Genomic DNA, 20,012 nt, shown 5'->3' on the forward strand with positions numbered 1-20,012 from the left:
CTCAATTGGCTTTTTTTGGCAGCCAGTAACATGCCATTCACGGCTGCTCTCCTCTCCTGGCTGTCGAGATCTCATGTATTCTGCTCTCTGGTGGTGTCACCATCAGACGATGTGCACAAGCTGAGTGCTGCACAAATAAGCCGGTGGTGGAACAGTGCCCAAGATCCGCAGGTTTGCAGGTAACGTATACTCTAACCCGACTTGGTGCTTTGTTGGAGACCAGTTCGCTCCGAGCTTCGTTGGGGCCAAAAGCCCATGGGCAAGAAGGGCTCTGACAGCCACGCGAAGATCTACTGAATCCTGCTGGCACGGGTTGACGCTTCTATACTCGTATAAAGGCGGCCAGACTTCCAGGCTGTTCACATCTATCACCATCACCATCTCATTCTACAGAATCACCGGCAACCAGAACACTTCCACACTGATCTAATCTGCATTTCCGCAATGGCAATCCAAAGCACGCTTGGTTTGGCTGTCCTGGGCCTGTCTGCCTCGGCCGTGGCCCAGACTGTCGATGGCTCCAAGTACAACTCGCCCACTGGTGGCCCACCGTCTAGCTACTTTGCAGGGGCCTCATCCATTCCAGTTTCTGCGATTCAGTCGGCTGCCGCTAAGGCAAGTGATGTGCCGTCGTTGGCCACCTACCCAGTCAACACCGACAAGAACTCCCCTAAATCAACCATTCATAATGACTGGGTCAAATTCAGCGATGTATGTTCCCGGGCCACAGCTCAGAAGATCTGTGCTAACCGCAGTAGGGAGCGGCCCTAAGCTGGGTCGCTGACATGGATGTGGACTGTGACGGAATTGACTACAAGTGCTCGGTAAGTCCTTACTGTTCTTTCTATCTTTCTCTCGCGAACAGTATTGACTTCCAGCTTTATTAGGGCAACGGGGATGGCCAGCCGCAGACCAACTGGGGAGCGCTCGCCGCCTACGAAGTTCCCTTCATTGTCATCCCCGACAAGTTCCTGACCGCCAACACTGACCTTCTCCCTGGGAACAACGTCGCTGCTGTGATCTGGTAAGCTCCTCAGGACATATACGCAGAGAGAAGCTGACGACCGCAGTAACGGCAAAATGTACTACGGCATCTTGGGTGATTCCAACGGCGACGACCCCGAAGTCACCGGAGAAGCCTCCTGGCTGATGGCCCGGACCTGTTTTCCCGACGAAGGCTTGAGTGGCGACAAGGGCCACACAGCTGCCGATGTGACCTGTACGTGATCTTCTCTTCTCTGCTCCCCGATATCCATTTACAGACCTAACGATGGCAGATATCGTCTTCACCGGCAAGGACGCCGTCCTCCCCAGCAGCGCCCTGGGCAAAAACTACATCACCAACTTCACCACCCTCCGGTCCATGGGCGATAAACTGATGGGCGCATTGGCCTCCAAACTGGGCTTGGGCGGCGCCGCTCCCAGTGAAGGGCCGACTTCCTCGGCTGCGGCGACAACCTTTACGAAGACTACCTCCACAACAACCAGTGCTGCAAGTCCGACGGAAACAGACGAGGACGAGTGTTCGTGGTCGGGTCACTGTGAAGGTAAGTCCACTGTCTCCACTGGGGGTCATTGAACTAACGGCTTAGGTGCCACTTGTTCCTCTGATGATGATTGTTCTGATGACTTGGTGTGCGATAGTGGGAGCTGCAGCGCTGAGTAGAGGGGGTGATGTAGTTCCAGGGGGTTAAGGAAAATCGGACCACACCATTTATGTAATATGTAGCTCTCGCAGGATGTCACTGGAGTTTTGTTCTGAAATTACATCATTATCATCTTTTCCGCTGAGTATACATCCCACATAGTCGCAGTGCCAAGCAACAGCGGCAATTGGCAACTACTGATACTTCGTGCGGCCAACCATGTCAAGCATGAGGTTCACTTCTTGGAGTCCGCACCACATATTTGAATCATGCAAGAGCAAACAAGCTGTATCAAGCAGCCGCATCCAGAACAGCCTGACTGCGCCAATCCACCAGAACATCATCCGCATCCGCATCCCCATCCGCATCCTCCACAACATACCAATTCCGCACCACGGCCGTCCCATCCACCACCGTCTTCCAGACCTCCGGCTCACAAGTCCCCGGATACAGAATATAGCACCTGGCCTTCGGCACCGGCTGCCGCTCATTCTTGATACTCCAGGTATCCCGCAGCCCGACCGTGCGAAAGTCATCCGTCACCTGCACCAACCCGGACGGGATATCCCGATCAAAGGTCGCTCGATTAAAGATCTCCAGCGACGCCAGCGGCTGATAAGAAGGCACCTCGTGACCGGCCTGATATACCCGGGTGAAACTGAAGTTACCCAGCTGTCTCGTCATGCCCTTCACGCCCTCCGAGGTGAGGAGAGGGGTGTACCCGGCGGCGGCGAAGTCCTCGGCGCGGGAGTAGGGCACCGCCAGGCTGGCCGCTTCGCCTCCGAGCCAGTTGCAGGCGAAGTCGCGGTCGCCGTACATCATGTGCACTTTCACGCCGCTGTCGAGCAGGTAGGCGATCGCGTCGAGGAAGCCGCCGTGGTCGATTTCGATGGTGCCGACGAAAGCGTCGCTCACGGCGGGCGAGGCCCCGGTGAAATTGACGGGAACGCCCAGAGCGGAGAGAACGGATTCTTGGGTGAGGTAGCCCAGCCATGCTGCATTGGCATCAGTACGAGGTGCACAACACTGGTCCAAGGGGGCTCACATTTGGGGGGAGATGGATCATGCTTGGGATGTGTAATGTCGTACCAGGAATGCTGGTTCCTGCTATCAGCTGTATTGTCACCATTGTGAGGAGAGAAACTCACGTTTAATTCCCTCTCATATAGCTGAGGCGCGCCCCCTGCGCAACCCTGCTCGATCCCCTCACAAATAGAAGGGATATTCGGCGACGGGACAATGCCCGCATCGCGATCCCTCAAGGCCGCCTGACACTTGACCAACCGATCGTGACAGCCCCCAGGACGCTCCCAATGATCTAAGAGCGCTTCGTAAGTCGACTGATTGAAGATCTCGATCCCGTACGTCTGCACCTCATCAATCAGCACCGACCACCTCAACCCAGCACCCACCCCAGCAACAGACCTACATTATTGTACCCAAGGTGGATATACGACTCCCCCTGCACCAACGAATCCACCAACCCATTCACAATTCCCAACGTATCCAAGTGCAAATACCGTGCCCCAGGCTCCGCCACCCCGTTCGCGACCCGCTCATTCTGCTCCTGAAAGAACCGAAAGAACCCGGGCCCATAGTGACCGCCGTAACTCTCGGCCCACAGACTGATACGATCATCGCGCGGCCGGTACTGCGGAAACTCGAAGAACCAGGTCTGTACGAACTGCCACAGCGCCGGCGCCGCATGCGCCGTCGTATCCGCAGTGGCGTTCACTTGCTGGCTGGCAAAGGTGCCCACCAGATGGGTGAGGTTCGACTCCGGGATTTCAGTCGTAAAATTTCCGGGTAGGATGTTGCCCCCTTCCCCGTTGGCGTTGGCGAAGATGGTCCCGTTGGTCGGCACGTCGTACGAGAACCCGACCTGCACCGGCTGGTCGAGGAAGAGGAGGTTGACCTCGTTGTTCCAGCTGTAGGGGTTGAGGATGGTCGTTTGCGCGTCTTCGGCGACGGTGCATGGCCCTAGTTCCTCGAAGAGGCCCATCAGGGAGGAGCCGCCGGGGCCGCCGTTCAGCCAGATGGCTAGTGGGGCATTCTCGGGGTCTTTGCGGGATTCGAAGAACCAAAAAAACCTGGATTTTCAGATCGTTAGGAAGTCATTGGAGTAATGCTTGGGGAGATCGTACGTGTTGATCGGGTAGTCTTGCGGCCCACTGTCACTTTCGTTCAGAAGCCCCGGGGGCAGGTGGACGTAGCCAGAGTAGGAGCGGACACCGGGGGTGGTTTCGCAGATTCCGGGCTGTTTGACGGGGTCAGGAACCGTGGAATTTCAAGATCGGAGGGAATAATACCTCCTTGTATGAGATGCTCACGCTCTCGTGGAGCTTAGATTGAATCACTGTCACCCCTTCGAGCTTGGGAGGGAATTGCGCGCTGGCCAGACCCAGGAGACTGGTGATGGCTAGAGTGGTCAGTACGACCATGCTGCGAGACGCTCTTTTTGTACGTTGAACGAAAATGAGAAAGGAAAAGTGAAAATACCCTTGAGCTGATCGGAAGCGCGGATTAAGAATAGCTTGGTGCTCCGCCAACGCAGCAGCCTAGATGCAGTGGATGAGTCGACAGTAAGCCCTAGCTGAAGGCGCCATTCGGAACTCCGCCGGCGTGAGAGATACCTTCCACAGGGGTCTGATTGGCGGCTGATAGGCTGGCTCGTGCACTTCTACCTTGCCTGGGTAAGCCAAAAGGCTTGGCCAATAAGCGAGAAACTTCGATATCCAAATGCTGAGCTAACGGTCGATCAAGAATTGAGGCACCTGGTTCCGATAGCGGATGTCATGCATTGACACGGCGATGACTGCGGCACTTTGAGCGATCCCGATCGGAGGAGCATCTCAGGGTCCATGATAAGCATCCAGGACCCACTTTTAGAGAAATCCAGGGTCGAAAAGATAGTGCAGGCTTGAGAAGAACGGATATTCTGTTGTGCTCGTTGCATAGTTGAGATCGACAACGAGTCAAGACAGTGGTTTAGCTCCGGCTATTACAGACTTCATGGCCAGGCTTGAGTAAATCTCGAGCTACATTCGATACTATCTCCTCACAACGCCCGTAACCTATTTAGAGATGGTGTAGCTACGGCTTACATTATGCTGGAGTTGGCTGGCTGGAAAAAATACCCGAAGTATTGCCATCCCGTCAGTCTGATGTCAACAGGCGGAAGTTGCGTATAAACAGATCTCGGAACCCCAGATCCTACCAAGCACGATCGAATGACGACCGGTTCACCCTAGATAAAAGTACACACTCAACGCCATGACCACTGTTCATCATCCTTTATCAAGCCTCGGGCCCCTCCACCCGGCTCAAGCACCCGCCATCACCCCCGCAGCCCCCATCGCCGAGCGCATCCGCATCACCGTCCACGATCCGCACGACCATGAAGCCCCCGCCATCCTGCACCGGCCACGTAGTTACAACGCCCGCGAAGTCCGTGGGGCCGCTGTGATTCTCATCAGCGGAGCAGGCGGCGGCGTGAGCGGTCCATCAGGTAATCGCCCTCTCCGTCACCAGTTCCTTCCATGACTGGACTGCGAATAACATCAGGGAAGGGATCTACCCCTCCCTTGCCGACAAACTCACCCTCCACCTTTCCATCCCTGTGATGCGCCTCGACTACCGCGAGCCCGCTCGCACCCGCTACTGCACCGCCGATGTTCTCGCAGCAATGGACTATCTCACCCAGCAGTATCAATCCACTCGCTTCGTCCTGGTGGGATGGTCCTTCGGCGGCAGTCCGTGCTTCACCGTCGCCGCACGGGAGCCCGAGCGCGTAGTCGGAGTGGCGACGGTCGCATCACAGACGGCCATGACCTCAGGAATATCGAAGCTCAGTCCCCGGCCGCTCTTGCTGCTACACGGGACCGGAGATACCGTGCTTTCGGTCAGGTGTTCGGTGGCGCTGTATGGGCAGTATGGCTCGGAGGGAGGCAGTCGAGAGCTGAAGACCTTTCCTGGGGATGACCATGGATTGAGTCAGAATGCGGAAGAGGCGGAGCGGTGGATCCTCATGTTTGCGGGGAGGGCGTTGGGGTTTCAGGAAAGGTTGAGGGGAGTCGGTGGTGGAGATGGAGGACTGGGGAAGAGTTGGGCCGGGGGGTGGGAGGAGAGGTTGCATTCGATGCAGGAGGGGAGAGATCTGGAGAACGGGGAGGCTGTAAATTATTAGAGCGTTAGATGAACAGGTAGACAGATTGCTTACAGATGACGTAGGGAAGTGGAAGTACTGACGAAAATGAAGATGTCAATTTTCTACATGGTGAATCACATCGCCTCTCCTACCATCCGGTGAATAGACTGCCAGTGAATTTCGCAAACCTCACGTCTATAACTATCCCAGGATATCTTCATAGTCCGTCCTCGCCTCAACTCCAACTCTCTCGAACTCATCTTCTTTCCATCAGACCCGTCAGCCATCAGATCGCGGTATTCTTTCTCCCTTCTGAATTCTCTGCTTCTCTGCTGATCATACATCATCTGATAGTTGATACTACACATATCCACAACTCCCATCATCTCGCAATGTTCACTCTTGATACTGACGAGGACCCCTCGTGGGTAACCGACCTGGAGGCTGCTCTGCAAGACGATCCAGTGACCGACGACGACGAGAAGAAGAACGGCTCCCAGTCCCCACAAGCCATTCTCCAGCAAGTGATGACAACTAGCCCGGGTACTTCGCTTCCATCGTCTATCTCAGGATATCAGCCCAGCGTCGGCCAGCCATATCGTGAAATCGGATCCAGTGCCAACAGCAAAGTATTTGAGCAGCCCGGTACCCCGTGGGCGTTCAAGATCCTCCTTGTCGACGAGGCCCTAACGCTATGGAACAACTACACTATGCAAATGAGGGTTTACAACAGTTTTGATGGGGTTGACAAGTTCGTCAAAACGGCTGTCGCAGTCCCTCGGGCAGTCTGGTTTGCAAACAAAACCTCGGAGTTCTGGCGCACAGATTTGGAGCTCTTCCCCGATGATCCTCGATTTCCACGCCAGCCGCGCAATGTTCTCTGTATGGAACGCATCCCTCCTCTCCCTCAGGCGGTTCGTGACGCGCTGGTTGACCTCTTCTGCGACCGCTGGAGCATTTCGGCTGCTAAAAGCGACCCGTCCAATGCCGACTGTCTGGTGCATGTCCTCTTGGGCAGCAAACATGATACTGCAGCGCACCCCGGATCCTACTTGTTCAGACTTCGCAACTTCAAACTTCACAGTGATCAGATTGAACAACTCCGTCTTGACGCGTCCGCCCTGGCCGCCACAATGGCAGATGCCCTCGCGCTTCTTCACTGGCAGGCGAAGGTTGATGGCATGGGTGTCGAGTTCGTCCTCGGAAGCGCCCGTCCTACAAAAGACCACACCTCCATCCCAGGCCACTTGCATCTTCCAGGATTGCACCGTCTATCGCCGGGTACCAGTACCTTCGAGCTGGTAGTCAATCCATCCATGCACATTCCGCACACCGTCAGCCTGTGGCTATTAGGCTTCGATACTTGCCACCCAATCAGCATGAGCGCCATCGGGGTCGAGCAGGCAATTACCGCTTTCCTCAAAGACCCCCTGCACTTTCCCCGACCCTTCTCGAACAATTGGTTCATCGATAGCCTGTGGACTGTCTTTGCCTGTCGCTATATTGAGACTGCAGAGAGGTTTACTCTGGGGACTCCAGCACAGTCGCTTCCGCGCTCTTTCATCAGAGGCGTACAGATCAGGCTGTTGCCAAAGTGAAGCAATATGCGGCGGCAATTCCGGGGTTGCGTCTTTGGATCTAAGTCATAACATGGCGAGGCATTTTGCTTTACGACAGTTTCTGGCTCATCATTATGATATCTTGGCAATCTTCTAGGTGGTTAGACGTGTTTACTTTGTCAAGGGGGAGACGTCGTGTATCCTGTATTTCGACTTGCTTGCTTACCATTGTGAAACTGAAAGTGAATCAACACTGGCAATTGTTACTCAGGTTCCACATTTGGACCATTAGGATATTTGCTAGTATGGCGACCAGTGTATACGCTCCCCTTTTGCTAAAGTCAGTAGAGAATGAATTCTCCGTACTATCGAATTGCTGCATATGCTTTATCCGAGGTAATTGACGCATGACTCAACGTATCCGAAGTGTAGATCGGCTTGTTCATCCGGCTGAATGCCCTGGTGCCTGAGGCTTTCCGCGGAGATGGACGGTGCACGGACCACTCCTCCTCTTGGCTGCCGTGTTGGGAATAGTGGCAGATGGCGTAGGGCTGCCCTTACGTAACTGGAAGCTTCAGTCTTTTCTCTTTCAGGTCAACCGGAGGAGAACCTTCTTCGTGTTCGATGGCGATGAATTCCTTCTGCGAGTGACCTGCTCGGATAGACTTGGTATCCTCGGGCATCGGAATACGGAATTTGCGAGTCGAGTAGGGTGCAAGGCGTGTTCTAGAAGAGCATCGATCCGACTCCACATTCGCACTATTTAAATGTCTCGCCTCCCACTTTAATCTTTAACACCAAGCATTCACCTCAAGTCTGAACACCGTTTCCATTACTCAATCGGCATCCACAAGAACCGGTCAAGCTTCCTTGGCATCTTCAACTCTCAATGCATGGTGGAGGCTCCTCATCCCCTGCAAATGCAGATGAATTGATAGCCGGTCAGTCGCCACCCCGTACCATTGCCAACACGCAGTCATCTAACCCAACGCAGGGTTCGCAGAAACAGTCGATGAGCTCGTCATTGTCGACTGGGAGGGTCCAGACGACCCAGAAAACCCGTTCAACTGGTCTAAGCTCCACAAATGGCTGGTGACCTTCGTCGCCCTGTTCACCACCTTCCTCGTGCTCGCCAATGGCACCATCATCACCGTCGCCCACTATGAGCTGGACGAGCGTTTCAATGTCAGCGAGGCCTCATTTGCCAACTCCTACTGGCCCGTTACCACCTGGGCTCTGGGGGGTGCCTTCTTCTCGTTGATCATCCTCCCGACGATGGAGGACTTCGGCATCCGCCGCACCTTCCTCCTCACGCATTTTGTTTTCATCCTTTTCCTGATCCCGCAAGCTGTAGCCCAGAACTTTGCCACTCTGGTCGTCACGCGCTTCTTCGCCGGAGGCTGTGTCGCCGTACTGGGCAACAGCGCCGCGAGCGTGATCGGCAACATCTGGGGCAGCGAGCGCGAACGCACTAAACCGGTCAGCCTGTGGATCGTCGCCTACCTGGGCGGCAGCAGCATCGGGCCCGTGCTGGGGGCGTCCATCCTCCAATTCCTCTCCTGGCGCTGGATCTCCTACATGCAACTTATCTGGCACGGGATCTTGTTCCCCGTGGCCGTCGTAACGATGCGGGAGTCCCGTGACCTGGTGATCCTGAAGCAGCGAGCCAAGCGACTGCGTGCGAAAGGTGTTAACGCCTACACCCGACACGAGATCCTGTCCAAGCCGCTCCTTGAGGTGTTGGCGACCAGCATTCAGCGTCCGCTCAAGATGCTCGTCACCGAGTACGTGGTGTTCTTCTGCATGCTGTGGTCATCGTTCACCGTGGGCACGCTGTACCTCTTCACCCAATCGGTCGAGCAAGTCTTCGATGCTCTGTACGGCTGGGACCCCGTGCAGTCGGGATATGTTCAGGGCGCCATTGTCATCGGCCAAGTCCTGGGATGGCCGTTGACTCTCGTCTCCGCTAGACTCTATTTCCAGTCCGCGAAACGCAACACCCAGATCCCGGGGACACCCATTCCCGAAGCACGCTTATACATGTCCGTCGCTGGAGCCATCCTCGGCCTCACTGGCGGGATGTTTGTCTACGCGTGGACCTCCTACCCCAGTCTCCCATGGATCGCTCCCACCATCGGCCTGGGTATGGTTGGCGCCGGCAGCGTGGTCGTGGTGACGGGGATTATGGATTACGTGGTGGATGCGTACAGCAATTACGCTGGCAGCGCGATGGCGTGTGTCGTGCTGGGGGAGAACACCTTCTCGGCTTTTCTGCCTTTGGCGACGATGAACATGTATGAGACCATGGGGTTACAGTGGGCGAGTAGCTTGTTAGGGTTTATTAGTCTGTTGCTGACGCTGGCGCCGGTGTGCATTATGATCTGGGGGGAGAAGATCCGCGAGCGCAGTCCGTTTATGAAGGAGGCGACGGTGCGGAAGGTGGCGGAATTGCATGAGGCAGAGGAAGGGGAGGATAAATGTTGATTGTCATGAGGCATGATTAGATGAGACTAGACTTTTAGCAATGATTAATGCATCGCTCAAATCACACAAGGGACAACACTACATCTTTACTTTCTTGGTGCCTCAGTGGCGGTTTATCCTCGAATACGTTATTGGATTTTTATGACATGCAATTCTCCGCAAGACGATTAATAAACTGATAGGTCGATATGATTAACCTACATAAGCAACCCCCGTAATGGCCCCCCCAATATCAGGCAAGACCGTTGATTTACAGGACCCATCCAGATTGGCACAATATAACGACCCTCCCAAGTCACCGAAGAACATCCGCTGGTTCTCCACATCCAATGCGATCCCAATGCCCTCATGAAGCTTGCGCACCAAGATCTTTGGCTGTACTTTCTCTCTCGAACCAGCAAGATCAGCCAGCACGGTCGCATTAACCGTATTCCCCCGAGGCGGATCCCCTCGATCCGTCCAGTACAGCGTCCCTGTCGCATGATCCAGCTCCAGGTCAATCGGCTCCGGAAGTCCCTCTAGCAGACTTTCCACATCTGTCCTGCGCTCCACTGACTCCCCCTGTTTCCTCTCAATCCCCATCCGGAAGATCCGGCCCTGGTTCCCCTTGGATGGGCCCTTCTGCGTCCAGTACACCCATCCGGCCTCCTCATCCACCGCAATACCTACACACCAGTCATATACAGCAGGCGTATCCGTGCCCTCGCTGGAGACCGCACGATAGAGCACTTCGATGTCACTCCCATCGAGGTTCGCCCGCATCACCCGCCTGCCCTCGCGATCGGCCCAATACAGCTTCTGGGCCCGCGGGGCGATGGTCAGCTGTTTTGGCGTGTGGGTGTGGCCCTTTGGAACGACGGTCACGATATTATGCCCCGAGAGGTCGCAGCGCTGAATGGATCCGTCATCGGCGGAGGGGACGCCCATGTTCGTCCAATAGATGTGATGCCGGGCAGCGTCGATGGCGATCCCATCCGGCATGGTGTTGATCTGCGTGATGAGCTCCTGAAAATCGGAGCCATCTGGTTTGCAGGTTAGGATGCGGCCATTGAGTTCTGAGTTCGAGATGCCCACGTCGAGGAAGAAGAGTCGGGGGTTGGATGATCTGGGGAGGAGGGGTCTTGGTGCCATTTTTATATTGCGGGAGGGTGGATGTAGAGTTGAGAATCGACAAAGACACATTGGGACAGTTCTGCGCCGGGCTTCACGACGGGTAGATATACTACTTTGCAGATATAGAGAAGGTCCACTGGGCCACGGTATGCCGAGAGTTCCTTGTTCCACCTTGTCCACGGTTCCTTGATTTGCCTGATTATGGTACATGAGTATGCTATACTCGGAATGCCAAAAAGGGAACGGAACGGATCATGACATAATCACACGGGATGCTCCGGCCAACTCCGAGCTACGCGAGCAAATCTCGGGATGGACGTTCTTTCCTACCTTTTTCAACCTCTTCCGTGAATCATGGATAATTCCTCAAAATGATGTTCTCATTCCACACACGCCGGCCGTCTCCACACGACGAGCCGTCCAGAGGTCCCAGACCCAAACGAGCCAAGATCAGAAATGCCTGTGAGGTCTGCAAGATCCGGAAGACGAAATGTGATGGTGCTAAACCAGGTAAGGAAACATTCCAGATACTCACTCTGGTCGCACAGTGGAGAAGATCAGTCAGCTCACCGCATCCCGGCATTAATCCCTGCATTACTAGTAGTCTGTGGACCCTGCTCCAACCGGAAACGCCTTTCGCGTGCCACTCGAATGGCCTGCAGCTATCGGGAGTCTGATTCCGCGGAGCATGCAGGATATACCACCGAGCAGTTCCCCCGCGGTCATCCACAGCCCGACCATGCCGACCGGGCGAGCTCGTTCAGTACAATTGTTCCCAGCGGGAGTCTCTTTGGTGCCTCCAGTGGGGTGCACATCATCCCCGATGTGGGGAATCAGACCAGTATAGCCACTCCAGGCAACAAAACACCAAGCAGAAGTCAAGCTTTCCCGAATGCACTCAGGCATCTACCCAAGCTGCAGAAGAAATTCCCTCGAAACGAACGTTATGGTTCTGATTTCCAGTTCGTCATCCCTCCCAGGAGGCAGGCGGACAACCTACTGGGTCTCTACTGGGACTATGTCGACAGTGCCTACCCGTGGTTGGATAGAACATCCATCGAAAGTGCTTATGAGACTCTATGGATCCAAGATGGAGAACTGACGATGAATGAGACGGTTCTGCATTGTCTGCTGAATCTCATGTTCGCCACCTCCTGTGTAGCCACCCAGGGTGAACCACCACTCGTTCGCTATGAATCTTCCGTCGTCTTCTTTGAGCGCGCCCAGGCGTTGATGTCGTACCAACTACTCGACCTCTATAATTTTGAGATCATCCAGATTTTACTCCTTACCGCCGTCTATCTGCAGCACGACAAAGAGCCCCAGAAATGTTTCCGCATCATCGGGACGGCGATTCATATCGCCCAGGAACTGGGGCTGCACATCCCGGAAACCACTGAGGCTATGGACAATCCCAAGGAGCGAGACCTTGCGCGTCAGGTGTGGAATGGGTGTGTCATCATGGACAGGTATGATAAACCACCTTGACACGGGACTTTGTAGCTGAACGCGTCCTAGAATCTGTTCCATGACCTTTGGCTGCGCCCTCAAGGTCCCTCAATCAGTGGCAAAAGAAGGCTTGAATCTGCTGGTGTCCAACGCCGTAGAGCACTCGTCGGACAGCGTGACCGCCACCCTACCATCGAAAGTCAACTTCTATCGATCATTCTGTCGACTTCATCACATCATCGGAGATGTCATTGACACCTTCTACAAATTCGGCGAGAGCAAAACGGATCGCCATGCGAGCAAGCTTCGTCTGGAGACGCCGAGCGACTCATCCTCACTCGTGTTTGACAAATTCGCTAGCTTGTTTCGAATCGACTCCGCACTTAATGATTGGGCCCGCAGCCTGCATCCTTTCTTCCAGATGCCATCGGAACTCCAAGACCCGACGCCCACGAAACATATTACGCGTGAAGCGAATATATTACGTGCACGGTATATGCTGGCCATATTCAATGCAAGGGAAAAAGGAATTGCACTGACTCTCTTGCATTCCAATGTACTAGGTATCTCTCCATTCGACTGCTCCTGTTCAGGCTTCTACTTCTGCAAATCCACCAAGGAAGGACCGAGAATGCCCGAGGGATCGGTCTATATGCCGACGATGATCAGATCATGCCGCATGTAGTCCTCCAGTGTCAGATTAATTGCACCAAAGCCGCTGCCGACATGATTGAATTCATTATCCGCAACTCACCGGAGCAGAAACAAGCGTACATCTTGCCATCCAACTGGTACACTGTTTCATGTGAGTTCGGATTCCCGAAGAAAGCCCAGCGTTGAGCAACCTAACAGAAAGCTCAGATGTATACATGGCCGTCACGAATTTGCTCGCTGCCCAGACCTCGCCACAAATAGCACAATACTTCACGGCCGCTCGTCTGCAAGGCCTCTTGCACGAGGCTCGACGCATTCTCAAGGATTATGAAAAGCATGCCACCTTGACTTCGCGATGCAACTCAGTCCTTGCCTTGATTGAGCAGAATGTTGGTGGGCGCGAGCCGAGAGTCGACTACACCCCTTCGGAGGCGGTGCAGGCTAGCAGCAACCCTCTCAACACATCCGCCCCATATCTAGCCATCGACACACAAGTGCCTCCAGCTAATCTCTCGAGTAACCTAGCCATGATGGACAACTACTCGTTCGACTGGAACGAATGGCCCATGTTCTTTTCTCAACTGGATGATGATACACCTACAGCCCAGGGCTGGGCAATATAGAGTCACAATCTCATTAAGTCACGAACATCTAAGGTCACTAATTATCCAACACAAGTCTTTGCTTGTTACTGGTCTTCTCGCGCATTCAAAAAGGGTTCGTTATCTAGGAAGAAAATCTATATACAAAAAGAATGTCACAACATCTTCAGGCGAATTAATCATTTGCCACTCTTCTGGTCACAAACCGTCTGGCGCCCGCGATCACATGCTGCACAGCGCAAGGGCCTCAAAGCCACTGAATGTTCCGATCGTGGTAGCAGTGAGGGACTGCAGGTGTCAACCACCGAGGCGTCACCTTGGGGTCACTCAACTGGACGACAGGCTTCAAAGTCTCCATGCGGCCCCATGGACCCCCCTCAAAGCTGGTAAGGAGTGATTCTGGGCCCGGGCTGAAGTACTGGGGGAATACATTCTTCCAGCCGTCCATCACGACAAGCAGAATCTCCGTCACGAACTGCGAGGGCCCGATGTGGCCCCACTTGAACAGCTGGTTGCTGCGCTCTACCACCTCAGGAGAGTATAGCCCGACCTCCGGCTCCAGGTTGATGACGTCTGCCTTGACCAACGAGCTCGTCACCCGGTAGGAGCCGCCGTGACGGGCCCGGTCCCGTAGCGCCATGAGGGCACCCAACGCACCCACCAATCCAGTGGTCATGTCGGAGATGGGCAGCGGGGGGAGAACGCTGGTTCCATCCTTGAAACCCAGAGAGCGACCCATGACGTACGACGAGCCGGAAGCCGCGTCTCCGATCTGCTGCCAGCCCGGTCTCTCGTTGTATGGGCCGTCGGGACCGTAGCAATTCTCCTCGACGTAGACGATTCCCTTGCCGCGCTTACCGGCCATCTCGAGGAGGTCGTTGACTCCAAAGCCCTTCCTCTCGATCACCTTGGGGCGGAAGCCTTGCACGAAGACATCAGCGTCCTCGATCAGCTCGCGCAGGCGAGCCTTGTCTTCCTCCTTGGTGAGGTCAAGGTCGATGGTGCGTTTGCCCGTGTTCAACGTAAATTGCAGGACCTAAGGAGGTTTCATTAGCGCACCGCCAGTGTCAACATCGAGGGAAGGGGTGGCTTACATTAAGATCGACCAAGCGACTGCAGTTGACACGAATGACATCCGCCCCAAGCGAAGCGAGGATGTTCCCAATGACCGGTCCGGCAATGATGCGGACCAGCTCCACGACCTTGACACCCGCCAGCGGCCGCTTATCGTTGGCGACCTTGGTGAACGGAATGGCAGGAGTGGGGATGGCATGCGACTGGCGCGAGTAGCCGACCAGCGGATGCTCTGCGAGGCGCTTGCCCATCATCGTGTCGGCCCAGCCCTGCGGCGTGAAGCAGATACTGCCGCAGAACCCGTTCTTGATGTTGAGCATCTCCAGCTCGTCAGCCGTCCACTGCTCGACGTGCCGGCTGATGTACTCGTACGCCTCGTCCGGGGTTTTGGCCGGGTACTCGGGGTCCATACCCAGGGCCTTCAGAACGGGCTCCGCGTTGAGGGAGCCGTGGACCTGATACCACACACCGGGCGTCTTGGTCTTGTAAAGCGCCGTCGATCGTTGGCGCAGCGGAGTGGCCTGCCACCCGTGCTCGAAATCCCGATCGTATAGAGTCGCCAGCTTGCGCGACCGGACCAGGTCGATCATGTCTTCTCCCTCGATGGTGGCGGCGAAGATGGTTCCCAGCCAGATGGCGGCGTGGTTGGTGTTCACCGTGACCTGCTGCGTGCTGGCCGGGGTGCCATCGCGGTCCTCGACGATCTCGTGGGCGACAACACCACACATAGCATGCAGGGCTGCGGCCACGAGAGGGGCTTTGGTGGGCCCGGGAATGACCGGGAGCTTACTGCCCGTGAAGTTGACGGTCTTCCAGAGCTTCTGATCCTGGGTGAACCCCGGCGTGCTCTTGGCGATATACTCGAAGATGCGACCGGCATCTTGGGGCGCGGGGAGGAAGTCCTTATCCACAAAGGTCCCCGGGCCGTAGATGTCTGTGCTGGGTATCGTTTGGTGGGCGTCAGTCATGGTGAAGTGTGGCGAGCGTGCTAAGTGTCAAGGAAAGGCAAGATGAAATCTCAGTGGGATCGGAGGCGTGCTGTCGATATCTTAAGGACAGGTATAGCAACTATTATACCTTACCTCGACAGGGGAGCCCCATTCAACCGTTAAGGGCCGTGGCCCGCGGGGCGCATTATCAAGAGATCCATGATTCTGTTCCGCGTTTCCAGAATAGGAAATTCAAAAGCCCGGAAGCCCGGAAGCCCGGAAGTCGGCAGCCCGACCTCACGATACGCAGTCAATAACACCCTAAATGGCAGGTTGCGCCCCAATGCACCGTTACGGACCGAAAGATCCCCGGACAAGGGCCGAAAGTGTGGGGACTCCCTGGGAAGATCGTCATCAGAGTCAAGCAGAGTCAGGTGCTTCGGTCCGAAAGTGCGGATTACCTGATTTAGCTTCGGAACAGCCTTGTTTCCGTCTCCCTCGACCGGACACTACCAAAGTATCACCAACGCCTGTGGATATTACCCTGTCTAACTGGTTTGTATAAGTAGCTGTTATGGCTTGTCCAAGCACAATGGGGCAGTCACAAACTCATACACCTGTAGCATGTCGACCTCCCCCATCAGAACCGTCGGTGTAATTGGCGCCGGCGTCATCGGCGCGAGCTGGACGGCCCTATTCCTCGCCAAAGGGCTGAAGGTGATCGCCACCGATCCTGCCCCAGGCGCTGAAGCCAAGCTGCGTGCCTACTTGCACGAGTATTGCTCTGCAGTCCCGAATCCCACCGTCGACGCCACTACATGCCTACAGAACTTCACGTTCGTGGCCGACATCGACCCGCACCTCGAGCGGCTAGACCTAATCCAAGAGGTGAGTTTAGTCGCCGATCATCGCCTTAAAGATAACCTTATCTTATCTGTGTGTATCAATCTGACACCGGTGATGACTGCCTAGAACGGGCCCGAACGACTCGACCTCAAGCGGCGGCTGTTCGCGCACCTCGACGCAAAGACCCCGGCCCACGTCCTCATCGCCTCCTCCTCCTCCGGCCTCCCGGCTAGTCAGTTCGTCACCGACTGCACGAACAACCCGTCCCGCATCCTGATCGGCCACCCCTTCAACCCGCCCCATCTCGTGCCGCTGGTCGAGATCGTGCCGCACCCCGGCACCGCGGAGGAATACGTGACGGCCGCGTACCGCTTCTACGAGAGTCTCGAGAAGGACCCCGTGGTCGTCCGCCAGGAGACCCCGGGGTTCATCGCCAATCGTCTGCAGGCGGCGGTGTGCGCGGAGGCGTACAGTCTCGTCTTGAGGGGGGTGGTCTCGCCTGAGGATCTGGGTAAGCAGCCTACCCACCCCCAGCCCAGCCTGACGTTCTTTTCTAGATAACAAGAACGAATAATGCTGACGGAGTAGATAAAACCATGACCTCCGGCCTCGGGCTCCGGTGGGCGCTCAACGGGCCGCTGATGACCAATACCCTCGGCGGGGGGGCGAGCTTTGCGCATTTCATCGATCATCTGGGTCCCGCGCTGAAGTCGTGGTTAGACGATATGGAGGCGCACGAGTTTGATTGGGGCTCGAAGGATACCATCGAGGGGTTGAAGGATACAGTTAATGCATGGGTATCGCAGGTCGATTTGAAGGCGGTCGCAGGGCGGCGGGATGTGCTGTTGGCTGATTTGGTCAGGAAGAAGCTTGATCGGGTGGAGGAGTCGTGATAGGATGCATATATTCTCCGAGGAGGGGATGAGGGTTCCACTGTGTAGATATGTACAGCACTTAGCATTAATATTTCCCACTGATTTAGCAACAATGGTCTATTGGACACATCTTAGGGTCTAAAATTCTCTTCCGCGCGAGTGCCTATCCAGTCAGTTTCGCCCAGGTCGTCAAAGTGAACAGCGTACCGGGAGAAGAGAGGTAGTGCTGTTCACTCGCACATCCCAGCGTGTCCGGTGCGCTCCTTACATCCATAGACCTCTTTTGCTTGTACCTAGCAAATTTGTGTCTTTCTTATTGTGGAATACAATTTCTGCCCAGGCTATCGTATCAGTGTCGCGACACTGCCCGAAGTATCGTAGGCTTAATATACGCAGACCAGACATAGGGCCCTGTATCGCACAGTTCATGCCCGCGGAAGGAGAGACTCGGAAGCATCTAGCAAAAATCTCTTGTTGAGCATGATCGCCGTCGTCGCATGAATGTATAGTACAGTAGTCCATCGCACCGCCCGCGCGGGGTCCCACGATCTAGTCCTCCGTCTTTGCGTTGAGATCAGACATCCTGAGGTAAGGACACCTGCTTTCATCAACCGCGAAGAAAGGCCCTTGCAATACCCGCTGCACTCAAGCCATAGGCACCGAAGGGATGCCCATCTGTCCGAGGTCGGCCTGTGCGATGGAAGACCAAGTTTCCAGGCGAGGCTAAGATAGCACACAGCTCAGCGCGGCAGCGACGGATTTTCATTGACCTGCCCGAATCTCCAATCTATGGTAATTTGTAGGTATCACCCGAAAGGGAAAATGGGGTGATGAGCTGGGGAATCAAGGGCATGGGCCGGAGGCAGGCTAGTTGGGGGTCTTCCCCACACGGATCCCCGAGTCCCCGGCCTCTAGCCTTCTTCTGATCGCGGCTCGTTGATCAGCGAGAGGAACATATGATTTGACCATCGTGCACGATCGGGGAAGCTGAGGCGGGTCTTGTGTTGGAGTTTGTCGGGTTCTTAGGGCTGGGTGGATACGCTTCTACTGTGCTGCCTCAAGATGCAGTTACTCCCCTAACCAATTCAGTCTGAATCCCCGATACAGGGTTGAAGACCGACTCCTCTTGAGCGTGTTTCTCTCGTGCCTTTCTGTCCGTCGTGAAGTCCTAAGGTCAGTAATCGGGAGAGTAAGCAGCAGATACTATATCCGCGGAGATACAAGCCGCCCGTGGGACGCCTGAGGCCCGCCCCGCGCCCTGTCGACCCCATGTGGAGGGGACTATCTTATCTGGAGGATGCGTCTCGATAGTAGTGTCTCAGGGCCTGACAATCCGGTGGTATGGTGGGGGGTCAGCCAAAGCTTCGAGAACTAGTCCAGGCTGGATCGATGCCTTTGCAGGACGCAACCGATGGACGATGATAGGTCAAAGAGCCAGTGGAGAAAGCATAAATTAAAGTACCTCTCGTCAGCCATGCACCCATCGCCGCCACGTGTTGGCTGACGTGATCTGAGGGCTGACTGGCTCATCGGGAGTACTTCTTCCAGGGGTTCATCGTTCGTATCTGCGCGGCAAGGTGTCTCCGTTCGTATCAGATTCTATTGTCAATGCTATTCTCATGTGCTATGGTACATAAGAAGATCGCTCTACGGCTGATGCTACTGTACAGTACAATCAATCTCGTATCCACCAGCCAGGATAAGATAACCCGCAACGGACAACGGACCCGGACGTGGTGTGCTGCTAAGCGAAGATAACGTTAACCTTGCCAATTTGCGCCAAGACGCCGATATCAGCCTTGCGCCAGCACTGCCACACATCCCACTCCCCGGTCCAGCCTGTCAGCAGCCTTCCAGGCGTGGGGCGCCCATTCTTCACCTCTCGCCTTTAGCCGAATCGAGTTGGGGCGGAAACTATCTCCTGACAACCCCGCCGGCGCTAGGCCAGTTCGGAGGAACGGTTGGAGAGAGTCCCAGACTCCCAGGGTCTGATCGATCACCGACGCGGCAGAGCGTTGAGATTTAGAAACCCCCTCTTTCTGTTTTGAGAACGGGACGAAAATCTCGCTTAACCCTCAGCCTCACGCTGCACACCGCATTGGACCCGTCCAATAGACCGGGTGCCCTCAGTGGGGCCATGTTTCTGGACGGTTCGGCAGGGCCAAAAAAAGGATCAAGGACCACAACGGGCTGCAAAAATAAAGCCCTCCGTTGGGCAGACGGATTGCAAGTGGGGTGGGGTGCCGACGAGCTGAAGAAAATTAGACTTGGTCCATGAGACCCCTAATTAGACCGCTTTCTCATCATCGAGTTGCAGGGCTGCCCGTCGCAGGCTTCGAAGCCAGTCGAAGTGCGAAGACAGGTCATCGAGGAAGGTGTAGTCCCCGTCAATGTTGAGGATTCGTGCTGTGGATGCCTGCCGGAAGTAAAACCAGGTCCGGATTTGAGAATCGCTCGACGCGGCAGCGCCAGTGATGCAGGCCCACGTGTGAGGCACGGGAAAATGCCGCAGCCAGACCTCCTCGTCCGTCAGGGCTAGCGCGTCTCGCAGGTTCCTCGCCAATGCGTCGAGGTACTCAACAAAACTGCACCCGTTGGCCCCGCCATCGGCGATCGTCTGGAAAATCTTGCAAG

General features: G+C 55.4%; 9 protein-coding genes across 9 annotated transcripts; 6 read left to right on the forward strand and 3 right to left on the reverse strand.

The window, feature by feature from the left end:
* Window positions 1-444: 444 nt before the first annotated feature.
* BO95DRAFT_411569 (glycoside hydrolase family 75 protein) lies at window positions 445-1,666 on the forward strand (the record flags this gene model as incomplete). The annotated part of the gene is made up of 6 exons (XM_025584215.1): window positions 445-711; window positions 759-824; window positions 888-1,024; window positions 1,071-1,219; window positions 1,278-1,547; window positions 1,593-1,666. 6 exons carry the CDS (start codon window positions 445-447, stop codon window positions 1,664-1,666), a joined length of 963 nt encoding a protein of 320 aa, XP_025443170.1.
* A 42-nt stretch (window positions 1,667-1,708) lies between these two features.
* BO95DRAFT_411571 (carboxypeptidase C) lies at window positions 1,709-4,110 on the reverse strand. The gene is made up of 6 exons (XM_025584216.1): window positions 3,956-4,110; window positions 3,791-3,903; window positions 3,076-3,736; window positions 2,795-3,013; window positions 2,692-2,743; window positions 1,709-2,641 (listed from the first exon to the last, which is right to left on the reverse strand). Exons 1-6 carry the CDS (start codon window positions 4,085-4,087, stop codon window positions 1,938-1,940), a joined length of 1,881 nt encoding a protein of 626 aa, XP_025443171.1. The 5' UTR covers window positions 4,088-4,110; the 3' UTR covers window positions 1,709-1,937.
* A 782-nt stretch (window positions 4,111-4,892) lies between these two features.
* On the forward strand, window positions 4,893-5,955 carry BO95DRAFT_513654 (uncharacterized protein; the record flags this gene model as incomplete). The annotated part of the gene is made up of 3 exons (XM_025591616.1): window positions 4,893-5,154; window positions 5,216-5,820; window positions 5,905-5,955. The coding sequence occupies exons 1-3, from the start codon at window positions 4,920-4,922 to the stop codon at window positions 5,953-5,955; spliced, it is 891 nt and encodes a 296-aa protein (XP_025443172.1). The 5' UTR covers window positions 4,893-4,919.
* Window positions 5,956-6,022: 67 nt separating this feature from the next.
* On the forward strand, window positions 6,023-7,391 carry BO95DRAFT_513655 (uncharacterized protein; the record flags this gene model as incomplete). Its single annotated transcript, XM_025591617.1, has 1 exon — window positions 6,023-7,391. Exon 1 carries the CDS (start codon window positions 6,186-6,188, stop codon window positions 7,389-7,391), a length of 1,206 nt encoding a protein of 401 aa, XP_025443173.1. The 5' UTR covers window positions 6,023-6,185.
* Window positions 7,392-8,160: 769 nt separating this feature from the next.
* BO95DRAFT_441892 (putative MFS multidrug transporter) lies at window positions 8,161-9,883 on the forward strand. Its single transcript, XM_025586290.1, has 2 exons — window positions 8,161-8,293; window positions 8,347-9,883. The coding sequence occupies exons 1-2, from the start codon at window positions 8,242-8,244 to the stop codon at window positions 9,834-9,836; spliced, it is 1,542 nt and encodes a 513-aa protein (XP_025443174.1). The 5' UTR covers window positions 8,161-8,241; the 3' UTR covers window positions 9,837-9,883.
* A 145-nt stretch (window positions 9,884-10,028) lies between these two features.
* On the reverse strand, window positions 10,029-10,996 carry BO95DRAFT_481434 (YWTD domain-containing protein; the record flags this gene model as incomplete). Its single annotated transcript, XM_025590205.1, has 1 exon — window positions 10,029-10,996. The coding sequence occupies exon 1, from the start codon at window positions 10,965-10,967 to the stop codon at window positions 10,029-10,031; it is 939 nt and encodes a 312-aa protein (XP_025443175.1). The 5' UTR covers window positions 10,968-10,996.
* Window positions 10,997-11,320: 324 nt separating this feature from the next.
* On the forward strand, window positions 11,321-13,675 carry BO95DRAFT_411585 (Zn(II)2Cys6 transcription factor; the record flags this gene model as incomplete). The annotated part of the gene is made up of 5 exons (XM_025584217.1): window positions 11,321-11,459; window positions 11,554-12,418; window positions 12,468-12,890; window positions 12,962-13,203; window positions 13,260-13,675. 5 exons carry the CDS (start codon window positions 11,321-11,323, stop codon window positions 13,673-13,675), a joined length of 2,085 nt encoding a protein of 694 aa, XP_025443176.1.
* Window positions 13,676-13,744: 69 nt separating this feature from the next.
* Window positions 13,745-15,812, reverse strand: BO95DRAFT_411588 (alpha methylacyl-CoA racemase). Its single transcript, XM_025584218.1, has 2 exons — window positions 14,749-15,812; window positions 13,745-14,690 (listed from the first exon to the last, which is right to left on the reverse strand). Exons 1-2 carry the CDS (start codon window positions 15,694-15,696, stop codon window positions 13,902-13,904), a joined length of 1,737 nt encoding a protein of 578 aa, XP_025443177.1. The 5' UTR covers window positions 15,697-15,812; the 3' UTR covers window positions 13,745-13,901.
* Window positions 15,813-16,199: 387 nt separating this feature from the next.
* BO95DRAFT_387181 (uncharacterized protein) lies at window positions 16,200-17,486 on the forward strand. The gene is made up of 3 exons (XM_025583513.1): window positions 16,200-16,545; window positions 16,630-17,014; window positions 17,092-17,486. Exons 1-3 carry the CDS (start codon window positions 16,282-16,284, stop codon window positions 17,394-17,396), a joined length of 954 nt encoding a protein of 317 aa, XP_025443178.1. The 5' UTR covers window positions 16,200-16,281; the 3' UTR covers window positions 17,397-17,486.
* Window positions 17,487-20,012: the final 2,526 nt, after the last annotated feature.

Source organism: Aspergillus brunneoviolaceus (assembly GCF_003184695.1).
Source record: "Aspergillus brunneoviolaceus CBS 621.78 unplaced genomic scaffold BO95scaffold_26, whole genome shotgun sequence".
Taxonomy (NCBI): Eukaryota; Fungi; Ascomycota; class Eurotiomycetes; order Eurotiales; family Aspergillaceae; genus Aspergillus; species Aspergillus brunneoviolaceus.

Coding starts and splice junctions, on each gene's coding strand:
- BO95DRAFT_441892 (XM_025586290.1), top strand. CDS start 8,242: ATGCATGGTGGAGGCTCCTCATCCCCTGCAAATGCAGATGAATTGATA. Junction 8,294..8,346: donor TGCAGATGAATTGATAGCCG/GTCAGTCGCCAC, acceptor AACCCAACGCAG/GGTTCGCAGAAACAGTCGAT.
- BO95DRAFT_411571 (XM_025584216.1), bottom strand. CDS start 4,087: ATGGTCGTACTGACCACTCTAGCCATCACCAGTCTCCTGGGTCTGGCC. Junction 3,904..3,955: donor TGAGCATCTCATACAAGGAG/GTATTATTCCCT, acceptor CCCGTCAAACAG/CCCGGAATCTGCGAAACCAC. Junction 3,737..3,790: donor CAAGACTACCCGATCAACAC/GTACGATCTCCC, acceptor CTGAAAATCCAG/GTTTTTTTGGTTCTTCGAAT.
- BO95DRAFT_411588 (XM_025584218.1), bottom strand. CDS start 15,696: ATGACTGACGCCCACCAAACGATACCCAGCACAGACATCTACGGCCCG. Junction 14,691..14,748: donor GTCGCTTGGTCGATCTTAAT/GTAAGCCACCCC, acceptor AAACCTCCTTAG/GTCCTGCAATTTACGTTGAA.
- BO95DRAFT_387181 (XM_025583513.1), top strand. CDS start 16,282: ATGTCGACCTCCCCCATCAGAACCGTCGGTGTAATTGGCGCCGGCGTC. Junction 16,546..16,629: donor GGCTAGACCTAATCCAAGAG/GTGAGTTTAGTC, acceptor ATGACTGCCTAG/AACGGGCCCGAACGACTCGA. Junction 17,015..17,091: donor GGTCTCGCCTGAGGATCTGG/GTAAGCAGCCTA, acceptor CTGACGGAGTAG/ATAAAACCATGACCTCCGGC.